General features: G+C 49.7%; 1 protein-coding gene across 5 annotated transcripts; it reads right to left on the bottom strand.

Moving 5' to 3' along the window:
• Positions 1 to 104: 104 nt before the first annotated feature.
• FOXN4 (forkhead box N4) lies at positions 105 to 16,459 on the bottom strand. Of its 5 annotated transcripts, none has more exons than XM_051785496.1 (10): positions 16,429 to 16,457; positions 15,009 to 15,209; positions 5,059 to 5,222; positions 4,125 to 4,240; positions 3,900 to 4,031; positions 3,622 to 3,749; positions 2,927 to 3,023; positions 2,641 to 2,848; positions 1,565 to 1,948; positions 105 to 997 (listed from the first exon to the last, which is right to left on the bottom strand). In XM_051785496.1, the coding sequence occupies exons 2-10, from the start codon at positions 15,089 to 15,091 to the stop codon at positions 747 to 749; spliced, it is 1,563 nt and encodes a 520-aa protein (XP_051641456.1). In that variant the 5' UTR covers positions 15,092 to 15,209; positions 16,429 to 16,457; the 3' UTR covers positions 105 to 746. The 5 variants fall into 5 exon arrangements, with proteins under 5 accessions (XP_051641456.1, XP_051641458.1, XP_051641459.1 ...); XM_051785498.1 differs by having other exon boundaries at positions 3,900 to 4,028; XM_051785499.1 differs by lacking the exon at positions 4,125 to 4,240 and having other exon boundaries at positions 3,900 to 4,081; positions 16,429 to 16,459.
• Between the last annotated feature and the right edge of the window lie 401 nt (positions 16,460 to 16,860).

Below are 16,860 nucleotides of genomic sequence, written 5' to 3'. Positions count from 1 at the left end.
TGCCTAGCACAAGAATAGACAGAAGCACAATACACAAGACTATAAACAAATCTATTTCTTTTAAAAATCCTAAAAGTAGGCATAATTCCTAAAATCTTCTAGCCAGTTTAATAGTTCAGTAGTACCACTTCCCTCAGGGGTGAGGACTTTGTTTTTAAATCTAGATACAGCAGTTGTCTGCTATGGGGTTGAGTTTTCCTCTTTAGTATTTTTGCTCCTTTTTTCCTACCTCAGAACAATAAATTAACAACAGTTAAGCCAGAAAAGTGTTAGTGGTGCAAACGTCTCCAGGGACTGGGTGAGGTCTTTGTTTAACAGCAACAGGGATTTGGCAAATTAAGAGAAAATGATTCACCAGGTGCATGATGAACCATTTTGGGCTCCAACTCGGTGCTGACCAGCCCGTTGACTCTGTTGGCTTTTGTGAAGGTGGTGACCAGCCAGCTCCAGCAGATCACGGGGGAGATCAAATGTATTTCTCTTAACTGGGTTACTTTTAGCTCAGTTCCATTCCAGTGAAAGTTCCTGCTGCCTGATGCCTTCCAGGTCCTTCTAGAGAGATGACCAGCCTCACAACACAAGTATCTGCGCCCCTTCCTCAGGTTGCCACAGGTGAAAGTGGTTCTACCAGTCACAGTCTGATTTATTTTGGCCTCTCACGCTGTAAGTAGCTGACACATCCCAAGTGTCTGCAGGAGGAGCTCTCATTGCTTCCAGGTGTTGGGATCTGTGGAAGGGTGCAAAGCTCAGAGCAGAGGGATGGGTTTGTTGCCTTGGGGGGTCATGTACTGAGCAGCTGCCACGTTGTCCAGGGTGGTGTAGGTGGTGTAGAGGCCGGTGACCTGCAGGTCTGGGAAGGAGCGGTCGCTGCTGCTGGACACGGGTGTGAGGCCGGGGGTACCCAGGTCGCAGTCGGAGAGGTGCAGAGGGGACGTGCTGAAGGCACCCAGGGTGTCCAGGCTGAAGCTCTCGTCCTTCATCTCCTCCCAGATGTTACCTGGAAAGGATTAAATCCTGATCACAGCAGGACATCCCACACCCCTGGGAGCTGTGTGTAGGTCACCCTCTTCAAGGATAACTAAAGGGCTTCACCCACTGCTCGAGGGTGGTACCACTATGGGACAAGGGCAGCAAGTGTGTCTGTTCCCCACAGATCCTCTGGTTCCAGACCTTTCCAAGCAGCACCTATTTACCTGAGCTAACCACACGCCCAGGGACCACACCAGGCATTGCCATAAGCCAGGGAAGTTCTCCTTGCTCACAAGGGGAACACCAAGGCACAAGCACAGCCCTGGTTTCCCATGGGCAGTGAGATGTAGCATCCCACATCCTTGCTTACATCTGCTGCAGTGCCTGCTCTGGAACCAGGAAGGGGGTTTGCTGTCCTACCTGGCACAGGGACAAAATCCATCCTGGAAAGCCAAGGAAGTCACATGGCAGGGGCATAACCCAGCACCAGTTATCAGCTCAGTCCTACCCCACCCCAGAGGACTCTGGCTGGATGTTCAGTGACTACCCAACCACAGAACCCCCTCCCTGCCCTCCCCTGGGCCCTGTCCCTTACCTTGCAGTGCAAAGTCCATGATGCTGGGATCCAGGGCATCCACCTCCGTGCTCATGTCCGCCGGCACGTTGGGGAATTCTGGAGGGGCCCGTCCCAGGGGGTGGTGGGGCAGGGGGCTGTGGCTCATGTCGGGTAGGGTGTGCAGGGGAGGTGTCTGCGCGGGGGCAGGAGAGTTTGGGGCGAGGCGAGCCTGGGTCTGGAGCTGGTGGTGCAGGGGCAGGGACTGCAGGGACAGTGTCATGATGGGCTGAGGCTGGAGCTGGGACACGGGGATCCGGCCCTGGGCCGTGGCCATGTGGCTCAGGGGGGGCACCTCGGGCTCTGCCTGCTTGCTGGGCCGCCTGCAGCTCTCAGGTCTGTCGGTGATCAGCTTGTCCAGCTCCTCTGCACAGGCAATGCCCATTCCCAAGGAGGAAAAAAGACAGTTTAATCCATTTGTTGAAGCAGAGATGGGCCAAAGTATTTCACAGGTTCCACACATTTCTGCCATAAAACTGACCTGGCAGTGACTGTCACCGGATGAGACACAGCACAGGCTGAGACTGTGCAAGGAGCAAAGAAGGGCCATCTACTTCCTCACCCTCAGCCCTTACCCAAGTCCACTTCCATGGTTACCCCTGACTGAGTTAAAGGAAGGATCACGAGACTTACTCAGAGCAACCAAATCGCCCTTGATGGCAGCTCACCCTCAGGTGCAGAACTAGATGCCCTCAGTAGGTCCCCTGCTCACAGGGACACTCTGAATTCTACTTATCTCTTAAATAACACTCGTAAAAGTGATTCCTGACAGTTTCAGTGGCCCTTTAGCTTGTAAACAAATAAAACTAATTTATCACTGATTGTACGTCACTGATTTTGCAGCAAAAAACTCCAGCTGATTTTGCCAACACCGAGCTCCTGAAAGCTTCAAAAAAATGTTTCTTTATAAATAAGAATGAGAAAGACTTAATAAAGGGAGGGTTTTACAGAAGAACAGACAGGAAAATGTGACTCTATAATCAGTAACACCGGAGGCAGCGGGACCCTCAGGGAAGGCCGTGGATGTTTGGGATGGGGCAGGGAGATAAAAGCCCTACCTGGGTTGGCCATGCTCCTGTGAATGGCAGCCAAGTCCTTCCTCTTCCACTTCTGCATCTCCTCCTCCATCTTGTCGATCTTGGCGGGGTTGAGGGCCCACAGACACCCTTTGCGGGAGGTGCCGCTCAGCTTGTTCTCCACCTTCTCGAAGCACTTGTTCAGGGACAGGTTGTGGCGCACGGAGTTCTTCCAGCCATCCGGGGCTGTCTGAAAATGCAGGGCGTGTTAGACTAACCAGCCACGGATTTGGGATGCTGCACTTCCCCCCTGGGGCTGCACAGGTACCTTGAAGTAGGGGAAGTGCTCCTTCATGAAGCTGTAGATCTCGCTCACGGGCAGGCTCCCGGTCTTGCTGTTCTTCAGAGCCATCGCGATCAAACAGCTGGGACAGGAAAAGACAGGGAAGAACTGAGCCATCATGGAATGGGTTGGGTTGGAAGGACCTTAAAGCTCATCTCATTCCACTCCCCTGCCATGGGCAGGGACACCTTCCATTATCCCAGGTTGTTCCAATCTCTGTCCAGCCTGGCTTTGGACGCTTCCAGGGATGGGGCAGCCACAGCTTCTCTGGGCAACCTGTGCCAGGGCCTCACCACCCTCACAGGGAACAATTTCTTCCTAACATCTCATCTAAATCTCCTCTCTTTCAGTTTAAAGCCATTGTCCCTTGTCCTGCCACTCCAGGCCTTCTCCTGGCCTAGCAACCTTGGACCCACCTCTCCAATCACAAACAGCTGGCTGATCCTGGGATTTCTGTTCTCAAGGGCTCAGAAGTCACTTTGTGATCCTCAGCTTTTACTCCTCTTGCTACTACTCCACCCTTATGCTGATATCCAGAACTAGTTTGCTTGTTCACTCCTGGAGGGGCAGCTCTCACAGAACTCCTGGGAGATGTTGGGATTTTTGTTCCCTCAAAAGGAATCAAACACTCCCGTGGCACCACCCCTGCAGTGTTACAGCCATCCCTGCTCTCCACTCACCTGTATGAATAGATGGGCTTGGGATAATGCTTTGGATGCAGTTCCTGGGCAGAGTGAGGAGCCAGGCGTGGCTGGGAATAGTGTGGCTGTGTCCCATAGGATGTGTTGTAGATTCCTGCTGGGTTACACTGTGTGCAGGAGGAAAAGAAGGGAAATTCTGGATGCAAAATGACTGTGAGTATGTAGGTTCAGGGATATTTTATTGTGGGGTTTTTTAAAGAGTTCTAAAAATGAACTTGGCAGGTACTTCAGGACAGACAAGACACACATGGCAGTACCTGTTGGGTGTTCTGGGCCAGGGCAAACACCTGCTGGGAGTGAGGAGGAGGAGGAGGAGGAGGAGAAAAGAGTTGTTGCTGCGTTTGTAAACCAGGAGACAGTTGCCCACTCACGGCGTAGGGGCTCATCTGCTGAGAGAGACACACCAGTCGTGGCACTCCCGGATTCCCAGCACCTTTTCCTAAGAGGTGGGGCAATGATGGGCCATCAGGGCCTGCTCTTACATTTGGTCCATGTGTTGAAATAGAATTGAGGCCCAGGATTCCCTGGGGAAGGCTGGCCTGGACATGGATCATTGCTCCAGGAGCTCCTGTCGAGTGCAGGGTGTTTGTCACAGGACCTGGGTGGAGAGAGCGAAGGCAGGAATGTTCACATGGAAGGACTTCAGGAGGGAGAGCTGACACTGATGTTTAATGGATGCAGTTGAATACAGCCAGGCTCTGGGGTGGATAATCACACCTCTCTGCCTTTCCATCCCCGCAGAACCCAGAGCATTTCACAGCTTGCAAAGGTCACATCAGCTGCTTCTAAAACTCGTTACACAGGGAGTGAAAGGTGTCAGCTGTGTAACAGTCCATGGAGAGGTTACAGACACTGTGTCTTACAAAAGAAAAACAATATATTCAGCACTGTCTTTACTCCAGGAGGATTTGTGCTCCAAGGCAGGTGGGATGATGCTGCAGGGAACAAGAGTGTTTACCTAAAGGATGTTCACAAAGGAAAGAAAGGAGTTAAGTGAACTCAGGCTGTAAATCTGCATGAAGCAAAGAGGGGTGAGGTAAATCGGGTGCTCTTGGTTTTATCTGTGTTGAAACAAAGCAGAAGTACTAAATACCTAATTCCAAAGCTGTTGAAAACCTCTAAACCCGAAGTCTGAAATACCTTGGCTCAAGTTCACCCAACAAGGCACCAGCAACTGCACTGAGCAGAAATTCCCATGGGATCCAGGGATCTGCTGTCAGTGCTGGGGCTCTGCCTCTTGGAATGAAGGAAGGGGATCAGCAGTGTCCTTATGAGAAGCCAACAGACTTCAGGTCCTTGGGCAGGAAGCAAAATGTAAAGCACTTGAAAGGAATCAACTAGGGAGTCTGTGGGGTGAGAGAGAGGCGGGGGCAGGTTGTGGTGTTAAGGAGCAATTATTCCCAATCCCAACATTACCTGGCTGCTGGAGCATGGCATTCTGGGCCCCAAGGCTGAAATCCATCCTCCCACTGGCCATCTGCTGTAACCTGGGCACATCCACAGACGTCAGCCAGGACAGGGACTGCAGGTCCCCAGGGAGCTCATCCTCGCTCAGCTGGGATGGGTCGGAAGCCAAGAGCCTGCAGAGCAGCAGGGAAGGTTACTGGGAGCAGGGATGGTGCTGCACTGCCCCTGGAAAGGGGGGAGATGGCTGAGATGCCACAGCTCATGTGGGTCAGTGGGAAAATGCATCTAGCTGGTTTCCCAGCTGGTTACTGATGCCCTTCACCTGATCCCATGTTCCTTTGTACAGCTGGAAACATTTTGGTGAAGAAAACTTCCCCTGGGGCATTTATAGGGGAAGAAGGCCCAGGAACCCAGAGAGAAACTGGTTGGAAGCAAGCCAAAAGCTGATTTGTTATTGTCACATTTGTCAGAAATTTGCATTTGTTTGGCTTTGACATAGCTGAAATCTGCCAGGAATTTTAACCTGATAATTTCATATTATCCCTGAAATCCAGTGGCCAACCAGCCTTGGAAGGACTTCTGTGCCCAGGTCCTGGGATTTACCCAGCTGCTGCATCCCATCAGTAGGGATGGATCAGCAGAGCTGCTGCATTACACAGGTTCGTGGAATGAACTGGTGATCTCTTCCATTCAGATACATGAAGTTATTGACACTCAACAAAAAATTTTGAGGCAGTTTTTGACATCCTAAAGGCCCAGAATGAAGGGGATGTGATTGAACACCCCATAACTGCCAGAATGCCTTTGGCACCAAACCCGAGGCACGGCAATGACAGGCTGCTTTTGGTTTAAAGCTCTGGTTCTGACACATTCTGCACCCTCCACCTCACCTGTTCTGCTTTGCTTCTGGTAGAGCCCGTGGTACAAAAGGGGTATACTGGAACATATTTACAGTACTCAAAAATTCCTGTGTGGTCCAAACTCCCATTAAAGTCACTAAAAGAACTATTGCAAGTGAAAGACTAAATTAATTTATTTATGTGGAACAGTATTATAGGAGTCATTGGTACCTCGAGGAGTAAAGCAGTAATTAGGACATGTCGGGAAGTTGTCATTAGACACCCAGAGTAAATACAAAAGGATTCACATTCAGGGAAACATCTTTATCTCTCAGAATAACATAATTTAGTTGGCTGTAGTTGATTTTGCTTTCAAAACCGAGGCTTTAAAGAGCTCTCAGAGCGTATTAAAGCAGCTGTGTGGTGCTGATCTGTGTTTGTTGCCAAACGATGCTGCAGAAGCCTTAAATAAATCTGGTCTCTTGCTGAAGCATCTTTTATGTTTTACACGACTCTAAATCAGCTTAAAAGAACAAGGCAGAACTCCAGTGCCTGCCTGCCCTGGAGCTTTCAGCTCCTCCAGTCAGGAATTCCAGAAATACCTATCAAAGCTCCCTAAACTGCTATCTGGGAGATCTTTAAAGCAGAATGTGATTTGTTTGTAAAAACAGAAAGTGATTTGTTTGTAAAAACAGAATGTGATTTGTTTGTAAAAAGATTTTGAAAAGAGGGAAAAAATCAACACAGGACCAGGAGCCAAAACCTCAAACCCTAGCCAAAAAAACCATCTTCCAACCTCTCTGCCAGCCCTGCCCCGTGTTCTTTCTCCTACTGTAGTTATCGGGCAATAATTAGCATTGCCATGGTTACCCTGTTCAGTTATTTTGTGAGGCCTGGGACTTAAATCCAGAAAAAGACCATCAGGTGACGGCTGTGCCGGCGGAGATTGGCTGGATTGGAAGAAAACAAGAGCATTAAATGATTTGAAAACTGGGCAGGCTCATGTCGTTTGCAACAGTTGGGCGCATTCAAGGGGAGCCGATAACCCATTGTGCGCCCAACGACCGCTGCCCGCGGCACGTGGCCCCCATTGTTTTGGGGATTCCTGCTTAATTGTTTCCCCCCACACCCCCCCTCCTCCTTTTTCCAAACTTCCCATTAATCTGCCCGAGTGACGGCGGACACACAACTCCCCCCCGCTGCCATCTGGCACCCGGGCCCTGCCGGGGCTCCCGGGCACGGCAGAGCCGCAGCGGGTCTGGGGTCAGCGCCCACCGCACACTCCTCCTGTCCCGGGGGGCTCAGCCCCGGCTGGATGCTGGAAAACAAAGGCCCCTCCTCGCCCTCACCCTGGATGCACCAGCGCGGGGCTCTTCCGAGCAGGAGAAATACCCCTGGATCGGCTGGATGCCATGGGAAAGCTGGAATTATCACTGTCCCACCTGCCCGTGAGCACCAGCGTCCTCACCGTCCTCTCACACAAACCCTGTGGATCCAAACGGGGGCAAAGGAAGGTGCTGGATATCAATAAGAGTTGGTATCACAGGCACTAGGTTCTATTTTATGCAGATACAAAGATGCAGAAATATATAGTACTTAGATATGTATCTCTTTTTCCAAGTCAAGGATATTCCCTTCTCTCATTCTCTTCTCTTCCCTTTCCCCTCTGAACACATCACAGTTATTTGTATTTGAGTTTACAGGTTTTTTTAAAACCACCTCTGTCTGTTCACTTACACTTTTTTTTTTAATGGATTTGCTAGTTATCAGAATAACTTTCAATTAATAATGGGGAAAAGTATATGTAATCAGAATATAAAATATTGCATGGCATCCCTGCAGGGTCCCCTGGCAGGGAGTTGGAACTGGATGGTCTTTAAAGTCCTTTCGAACCCAAATCATTCTGTGTCTCTGTGATTCCACGATTTGATGGTTCTATGATTTGATGATTCTATGATTTCACATTTAAGGATTATTCTTCAGGCTGTCTTGAACACCAATATTGAATTTTCATGTATCTCAAAGAAGGTGAAGCTTTTAAAATATTCCCATATGAGGTGTTTTAAAAGCCCAGATATTCTGCAGCATAAACCAGCTTATCTCCCAGGACACAGACTCAATGTGTGTCGTGCTTTTGGTGAAAAATGCTAATTAACTGCAAAAAAAGAGAGCAGAGCACTGGAATACCCAACAGGAATACTGTAGGGTTCAATCTTTCCAGCCTGGAAAATTCCCTGTGCCAAGACACCTACAGATCCACGGGTACATACTGGAACACCGCGTGTGCTTTGCTTCTGCTTGCCTCCACCACCCTTTTAACCTCAGGTTGGAGGGTAAACTCCGGGAGAATAAACTCCAGGAGTCAGAGCTCCTGCCTCTGGCCGGGTGCTCAGAGCCCCTGGCACAATGGGGCACTGTGGTAAAGCAGCCACGGCCTTTCAGGGCATGTAAATGAGATAAATAGCGATGGGCTGTAATTAATTCACGATTCTGAGCCGTCCTCGGGTGCATTCCCGGGAAATGGGGCTCCTGGAACAGCCACCGACCTACCAAACCCCTCTGGAGGGGAGGTTACAGTCCCACAGACGTGTTGCAAACACGATGTTGTTTTTAAAGGTGTGGTGAAATTCTGCAACTCCACTTTCCCCCCTCAGCTTTCAGCTCCCTGCAGAAAAGCCCCTCCTGCTTCTGTGCTTCTGTCCTAGAAAGGCACCTGCACTGATAAGAATCCACAGAGTGCTGAGGATTTAATTCCCAGTTCTCTGTGAATCCAAGGATGCTGATCCAGGGATATTCCTGTGAAAAGGGCCTGGAGAGTGGTGGATGTGATACAGAAATGCTCTGTGGTAGTCATAGTTTTTGCTGTCTGCTCTAGACTTATCTGCCCAAAATATTTATCTCACATGTGTAATGTTGGATGAGGAACAATATCCTTTGCAATGAAATCCCTTTCCAGATGTGACCCTTCCTGCCTGCTGTCACAGAGAGACTGGGCTCCTGCACTGTTTGCACACCTGGCAAAGTTCCCCAGAGCCTTCAGCAGCACAAAATCCTCAGTTACAGGCACCTAAAGGTATCTTTACCTTTTTTCTCCCCCATCAAGTGCATCCTGCTGGCACAACAGCTGGATAAACGGAATTAAATTCATTCCTGGCCTGACCTTGCAGGAATCTGAACCAACATCAGAGCTGAGTGTGAGTCTGTACTCATGGATCTGAGTTCCCCACCTTTCCTCAGACTGAGCTGTTCCAGGGAGCTGGATCTGAGTTGGTTCATCACCACAGAAACCCCTGTCAGGTGAACTATCCACTTCCACATTGCAAATTCCATGGGAGGGTGAACTGATCACTGGAGACTAAAAGAACCATCCCCTCAACAACCAAGAATGTGGTGGCAAATCATCATCACCTCCATTCTGAACAAAGTCAGCCCAAAATATTGAGGCTGCATTTGGCATATTCAACTTCAACCACAGTTTTAAGTTGTCTGTCTCTCACTCAACAGCCAATTTTTATTCCTATTTCCAGCACTGAGCTCTTTGCCTGTGCTTGGGCAATACAACAGTTCAACAATCAGGAGCAATTGGGGCAATAGATTCTTAATTACTGTTTGCTGTGGTTTATCCAGTGAGTGACAACTGGGCAGGAAGAGTCCTTAGAAAATCTCTTCTGGAAGTGGTGATGAGAAGCTGTTTTCCTTTGTCTGGGATCATACAAGGCCCTCAGAACAAGCACAGAAATTTCTCATATGTAAGACAAGGAAAATATTTGGGTTTTGACTCTTGAGTTGTGTCCAGGTGAGAAATGTTCTCCGTTTTAAGGGGTCAACTTTGCCATCTCCTTTTGCTTCTCACTCCATCTGCTCTGCTCCATTTACCTTCCTCCCTTCCAGCTGATTTCCTCACCCCTGGTTCTGTTTTCCACCCTCAAAACCACCTGCCCTCTCCCTGTTTCTGCACCAGCTCCTCTCCTGCTTCAGCAGCAGGTCCCACGTCTGCCTTTGGCCTGCCATTCCTCTCTGAAGGCACAACACACATCCAGTCCCAAAACACCAGCCCCCCCTTCTTCAAGATCCTTATTTCTGGCCTTGCTGGAAGTAAAAACAGAAATTAAACAGCTTTCCAGAGACAACCAGAAAGTCCCTCCTCACCTACAGCTCAAGAGACTTTGGATTATCGGAACCAAGACTAGTGAGGAAAAAGCAAGTAATGTGATTAACCTGTCAGGTGTTGCTGTTCTTCTCTTGCACCATGGTTCAGAAGAGAATTCTCCAAAACCCTCCTGCAAAGGTACTGAGCAGTAACAGAGCAGGTACAGCTGTGCTCCTGGAGCCTTTTATGCATCTCAGCTCTGTGTTTCACAACCCTCATTACACCATTTGCTCTGAGATGAAGGGAAAGTGAACTACAAGTGACCTCTGTGATTTCCTTAAGCCCAAGAGGAAGTTTGGAGAAATGGCACCACTAAACTCCTAACTACTCACTGCTATGCTTTAACCACCCCCAGGTTGGGATTTGCCCAAGTAGGATCTGCCTCTGAAATCTGTTTGTTTAAAAAAATCCAAACCAAACAAACCAAAACCCAAACCTGTGAGTAATGTCAAAACAAGCTTCTCTTTGGTGCAAAAATGTGCTGAAGTACCAGGCGCTACAGGAATGTTTTGCATTCATTCCAGGAGGGTTGTCTACCTGGGAAGATACTTTTTCCTTGAACTTTGCTGTCTATGAGCACTGGAACCTTGTTGTTTATTCCAGTGTAAAGGGAATATAAACTACACTACCTGTTGCTGTGCAGTGTGGTAAGAGCCATCTCAATTACTCACTGCCCTGGTGATGCAGCAGCTCTGCTGAGGCACATAGGAGATTTTGAAATGCATACAATGAGCCTCTAAAATGCTGGAAGAGTTCAAATTCCCTTTCTCTTACCCTGTTTTGAACATGAGGACAGGCTCCATTTCAGAGGTATGAGATGAAACCATTCTGCCCTCACTGGGGGGAAAGGAACCCGAGCTGTGCTGGGTCCCACCAGCCCTTCCCACCTCTGCCTCCCCACGGGACAGTTTGAGAAGCAAAGCCCCAATTTTTGTTCCTCCAGATTAGCACATTTCAGAGCTGCAGAGGAAACTTGCACTAATCCACTTAAATCAATCCACTTGGACTGATTCCTTGGAGGTTTCTCACATTTTTCTGAAAAAATGAAGCTACAACTGGGATGAAATTCCTGCAACACATTGAGCCATTATCTCGCTCCCTGCCAGACACACGGGGTGTCACAGCAATGGACAGTGATGTTTTCTTCAGGAACAATTATGGAGGGGTTAGTTATACATTTGTAACCTTTAGTTTGCAGTTGTGTCCTCTGTGCACACTCCCAGATGCCATCCACCTATCCATCCATCCATCCATCCATCCACATCCCTCCCACCATCCCTCCATAGCCTGAAGGTAAAACTTGCTCCCCGGAAGCCAAAGTGCAAAAGCAGCTGTGAGAGAACCCCTTAGCAGAGCTCAAATATGCTCTGTGTGCCATAAAGATAAAACTTGCCACCTTTTCGGAATATAGCTGCCCTGTGTTCATACATCTATGCCTCTTAATCTGATTTTACACTAAACCACCCAAGAATAAAGTAATTACAACAAAAATTTATCAGACTGTCTAATGAGGTAATGAATAGAGACCAATTATTTAAGAACCAAAGAGACAATTAAAATGAAGGACAATATAGTCTACTAATATGTCATATTATTAATGATTGATTAACACCTTTTGATCAAAAATATATCTATTTAAAACTTAATTCCTGTTTAATGTGTAAAAAGTGCATTGCAAGGCCTTCAAAATGCTACATAAGACTTCTGTCAACTGGAAATATATAATAATATAAAAAATAGAAACGTGGTCCTTCCACAAAATATTGAGCCACAAAACATGAAATTAGTTTATCTCATTGGTCTAGGACTGGCTTCACATCCTAAGTAATGTTATTTCTTCAAAGAGTATTAAACATTTTGGGTATTTCTTTCAAAATATAGACACCACATTTTTATAGATTGATGATTTCATTCCTTAAATTTGGGTTTCCACATATGCCAAATAATCCAAGGCAAAATACTCCTTGTCTCCCTTCTAATGGCCTGGGTTTCATGTCATGAATTCATTATATAGTATGTGATAAACCACACACAACTGTACCTCACTGGGAATGGGATGGGCCCAGAGAAATATTTGCTGCATTTGAAAATGTTGATTTAGGATGACACTGAGCCTTTCTGTGGGGGAGAACTTTGGTCTGTGAGTGTTTTTCAGTCTCAGTCCAGGCCCGCCTGGGGCTTCTGTTGCTCAAGCTCTGCATATTAAACCTCACTCTGCACTTGCACCCCCACAGCACATCTTTTAATTCTCTCATTCTGGTCATCTATATTAAATCACATTTTAAAATCAGAATGATAGATTCCAGATTTCAATTAAAAATATTGCCCAGATACCGCAGTGTTCAGGAGCTGGAGAACCTGGATTCCCAGAGAGCAGCCCATGGAAGACCCTGGGAACAGCCTTGAATTGGCTCCTATAATTTACACATCTCTGTGCAGAAACAACCACGAGCCACCACTGCACAGTGAACTTGGAGTAAAACTTTTGATTTCAAATTGAAATATTGACACTGGAATGTGTTAAATTATTAATTATTGTTAACAAGGATAAAGTGTTAAGGGTTAAAAAATCCCAGTGTGCTACAATTCTCTACTTTTCCTCCCTGAAGGGGAATAAAATGGAATCATTAGAAGTATTTGCCACTACTGTGATGATGGAAATACTGAACGTGGGGGTATTTTCTGCAGGAAAGTAAGAGAGGCATTTGCTAGTATAAAGAATTACTTTGCACTGGCAGCCAGGCAGTGACAGTGCCATAAAAACAGGCAGCAGAGAAGATACGGTGGCCCTGGAAAAATCATCCCTGTGCTGTTTTATATCCCACAGCTGCACTAGCAGAGGATATATTTGCCTAAAATCATTTCACTGTGGTGCAAACACTCCCAGGACTCTGTTCAGCAGCCAAAAGCAGTTTAAGTCTCATCACTACTCTGAGCTACGTCAAATTTGCTACAGACGCTTTGGATGCACAGAATCTAAAGATCTGCTAAAATCACAGACTTTTTAATCTCAGTTACCCTAAAAAAAAATTTTAAATCCCACAGTTTCCAACTGGAAGCAGAAGCTGCTGAAGACTGGGGGTGTTTAGGGTTTGGTCCCCTCCCTCTCCCGCGTTTCCTCCGGCACTCGCAGGAAAAGCCGGGGCTCCCCCGAGTCCAACTGTCCCATTGAAAGATTCCAAGTGAGACAGAAGAGTATTCTCAGCACAGCCCCAGCCTCCCACTCACTAATTGGAGGCCAGTCCCCATTTTGTGGAGCCTTGATGCTCCCCCATGGAGAACTCGGGACTGTGGGTTCCAGCCCTGGACTGTGGTGACAGCAGGAGAGTAAACAGAGCTGATAGAATTTGACAGGTCTATTCTTTGCTTAAAATCATTCAGTCTAAAAGATTTGCTTTTACATAATCCAAAGTGTTTTCTCATGAAGTAGGACAAATACTGCTCTGCATTTATGGTGCAGTGCAGATTTTATGCATTTTTATCAGAATTGGCCACTATTAAACGAGGTCAAATAATTTATTTTAAAGCCGTGTTAAAGAAACCACAAGTGGGTTAAAAACTTTAGACAACTGGGATCTGTGAGTTCCAAATGTTTCACAGAGAATCCAAAGCAGTTTTTAAAAGCAGCTGATTTGTGAGTAAAAGAAAATTGCAATTCCTTTACTGTGGTAAGAAAAATTCTATCTTTCTCCCCCAAAAAGACAGATTTTTCTGCGGCTATGAGTGAAATAGTTCTCCCCATAAAAAGGGTCTTTGTTAAGGTGGTGAGTTCTGCAGGGCACTGAAGATGCAGACTTAAATCCAAGTCCCCAGCAGCCCCTCTCATCCACACCCTTCATTAAATCCTGAACAATTTCTTTACAAATATTTACGTAGCCAAGAAAAATGCCCAGAGCAAACAGTGCCTCCGTAAACAGCAAAACAGCTCCACAAACCTTTTTCCACAGAGGCTCCAGGGACTATAACAAATCACTTGTTGAGCTGCAAGAGGCTGCTCTGCAGCGTTTGCATTTTGAATAGAGGGAGTCTGAGAGAAAAATACCTGCACCCGAGAAATGGGTACAAACCCCCAAGGCTGGGAGGAGGGAGTCTCTCATTCCTTATTTTAAAGCAATAAAATAATTTCTTTTAATTTTTTTCCCCCCTGGATCATGTCCTGTATTTCTGTATTTCTTGGAGCTTTGCATCATGTGACAAGATGTAACCTAACATAACCCAGGGCTCTGTAACTCATGCAGAACTCTCCTGTGACTCCTAACAATACTTTTTAAATGATAAATGGAAGCCTAGTGGCAAAGGTAAATTAAATTATCAAAGGCTCTTGGCAAATCCAGGTTTGTTCCCACCACTATTAAAAGACCTTTGACATATCAGTGCTTTGGAGGGCTACACAAGTACTTGTTTTAATTAAAATCTCTTCTAGTGCCTATTGCACTTATTGAGGCTCTCCACGGCTGCTCCATAACAATGCAAAAAGTGATCTGAAAGGGAACTTTTCAATAATTATTTAACAAGAATATCCTTCTCTGGCAACGCTTGTACAGGAGAAAGAGTTTAAAAGGGAGGTCAGCCCTCCTTTTAGGGCAGCCCTCCTTCAGCACCTCCTTCGGAGGTGTGTTTATCAAATATAGGTTAGTATCAAAATCAGAGAATCATAGAATTACTGAAGGTTGGAAAAGACCTCCAAGATTGTCAAGTCCAACCTCCATCCGAATCCCACCCTGCCCACTGCACCATGTTGTGAATCTTTCAAACAGGAATGTTTTTACATAAGGAATGCATTGTAACCAGTCATCAGCTTAGAAATCTTATTTCGAGTGGAGAAATAATGCAGATAATTTTTAAAAAGAAGAAGAAAAGTGGATTTCTACATGCTAAAGGGATTTTTTGGGGGAAATAAGGAGGAAACAACACGGGTTAGCAGGATGTGACAGTGCAGGGGTCACTTTGGAAACGGAGAACTGCCTCACCTGTACTCCTGGGAAGAGTGGTGGTTTTGCCCTGAGTTCCTAATGATTCCTGACATTATGGCCGGGATATCACTCTCTATCATCTCCTTGGGCAGCAGCAGGCAAGGTCAGCAGCAGTAGCTATCCAGCACTTCAGCAGCGGCGGGAGGCACCGGGGCACGGCCCGGCCGGGGACCGGCACCGCCACGTGCACTGGTGGTACTGGGAAAGGCAGGAGAACATCTCACGGGGGATAATCCCGGCTCAGAGCGGGACCGCCGAGGGAGGGACAGTCACGGGCAGGGTCTGTGGGTCCCGGGAGCACCGGGAGCAGGGAGCGCTCCCGCCTCGGGACCGCTCTTATCCCCCAGGCAGCAGCCGCCGCCGCCGCGTTTTGGAAGCCCGAGCTGTGGGAGCTGCAGCGGTTCCGGCGCGCCCCGGCGATGGGGTGAACCGAGGAACCCCGGCCCCGCTGCCCGGGCGATGGAGCGATCCCGGGAAAATCCCAGCCCCGCTACCTGGGGATGGAGAGAGTCCGGTATTCTCTAGTCCCACTGCCCCAGGGATGGAGTGAGCCAGGGTTTCCCAGCCCCTCTGCTCCGGGAATGAGGCGGGAGCCCGGGTGAGCCCCAGCCCCGTTGCCCCAGGAACGAGGGAAACAGCGGGCCCCCAGCCCCGCTGCTCCAGGAATGGAGGGGGATCCCAGGGGATCTCCAACCCCACTGTCCCAGGGATGGCGTGAGCCGGGGGTCCCCGTCACCACAGCCCCGGACATGGAGGGGGAACCCGGGGTTTCCCAGCCTCAGTGACCCGAGGGTGGAGCGATCCCGGAGAACCCCATCCCGCTGCCCGGGGATGGAAAGAGCCCGGGTGATCCCAGCCCTGCTGCCCTGGGAGTGGAGGGGGAGCCCAGGGGACTCAGCCCCGCTGCCCAGGGATGGAGGGGGATCCCGGGGCTCTTCAACCCCGCTGCCCGCGGGATGGAGAGATCCCGGGAGAACCCCATCCCGCTGCCCGGCGATGGAAAGAGCCCGGGTGATCCCAGCCCCGCTGCCCGGGGATGGAGAGAGCCCGAGGTTCCCCCTCCCCGCCGCGCCGCGCCGACCCCCCGCGCCCCCGGGCCGGGCGCTGCCGCTGCTGCACGAACCTGCGGGCGGGGGGCCCGGCGGGGTCCGATCTGGGGCCCGGCGGGGTCTGATCTCGGGCCCGGCGGGGCCGCGCTCCGGCCCCGGTTTAAATTTCCCTCTCCGGAGCTGTCCAGCCCGAGCATGCGCGGCCCGGCCCGGGGTCAGCGCCGGGGCAGCGCGGGCAGGGCCGGCCCCGCGCCCGCCGCTCCCGCACCGCCCCCGCACGGACCGGGAGGGGCCGGGATGGGATGGGATGGGGCGGGCGGGCGTGTCGAGGGGGAGCAGGGCAAATAAACGGGAAAAACCCAACTAACCCAACTCCGGGCAACTTTGCGGAGGGACGAGGGGGAGGGACCCACCGGCTCAAACGGGCACCGGGCGGGAGGGGAGGGCGGGCGGCTCGGGGGGGCCGGTGCGCGGTGGGGCCGGTGCGCGGTGGGCGCTGCCCGATGGCCGAACTCGGCGGCCGTTGCCCGGTGCCCGTTTCGCGGTGCCCGGTGCTCTGTGCCCGATGCCCGATGTGCAGAGCCCGGTGCTCGGAGCCCAGCGCCCGCTACCCTGTGTCCGGTTCCCCGAGGCCGGTGCTCGGTGCCCGGTGCCCGGTGCCTGCTGCCCGGTACCCTGGGCCCTTCTCCCGGTGCCCGGTGGCCGCAGCCCCGCTCGGCGCCGCGGGGAGGGGAGCGGAGGCAGCGCCCGGACGCGCCTCTCCCTTCCCGCCGCCGGTCCCGCTCCGGGATGGCCGCGGG

This window comes from Manacus candei, unplaced genomic scaffold, assembly GCF_025592945.1.
Source record: "Manacus candei isolate 608988 ecotype Guabito, Panama unplaced genomic scaffold, ASM2559294v1 h1tg000020l, whole genome shotgun sequence".
Taxonomy (NCBI): domain Eukaryota; kingdom Metazoa; phylum Chordata; class Aves; order Passeriformes; family Pipridae; genus Manacus; species Manacus candei.
The sequence above is the reverse complement of the archived record's forward strand: the minus strand, read 5'-3'. Positions and strand labels throughout refer to the sequence as shown.

Bases quoted from the DNA above. Each gene is read 5' to 3' on its own strand.
- FOXN4 (XM_051785496.1), bottom strand. From the start codon at position 15,091: ATGATAGAGAGTGATATCCCGGCCATAATGTCAGGAATCATTAGGAAC. The intron at 5,223-15,008 runs GTGAGGCAGTTC...GCTGCTCTGCAG, and splicing joins CACTCTTCCCAGGAGTACAG to GCTCTTGGCTTCCGACCCAT. The intron at 998-1,564 runs GTAAGGGACAGG...AATCCTTTCCAG, and splicing joins CATGGACTTTGCACTGCAAG to GTAACATCTGGGAGGAGATG.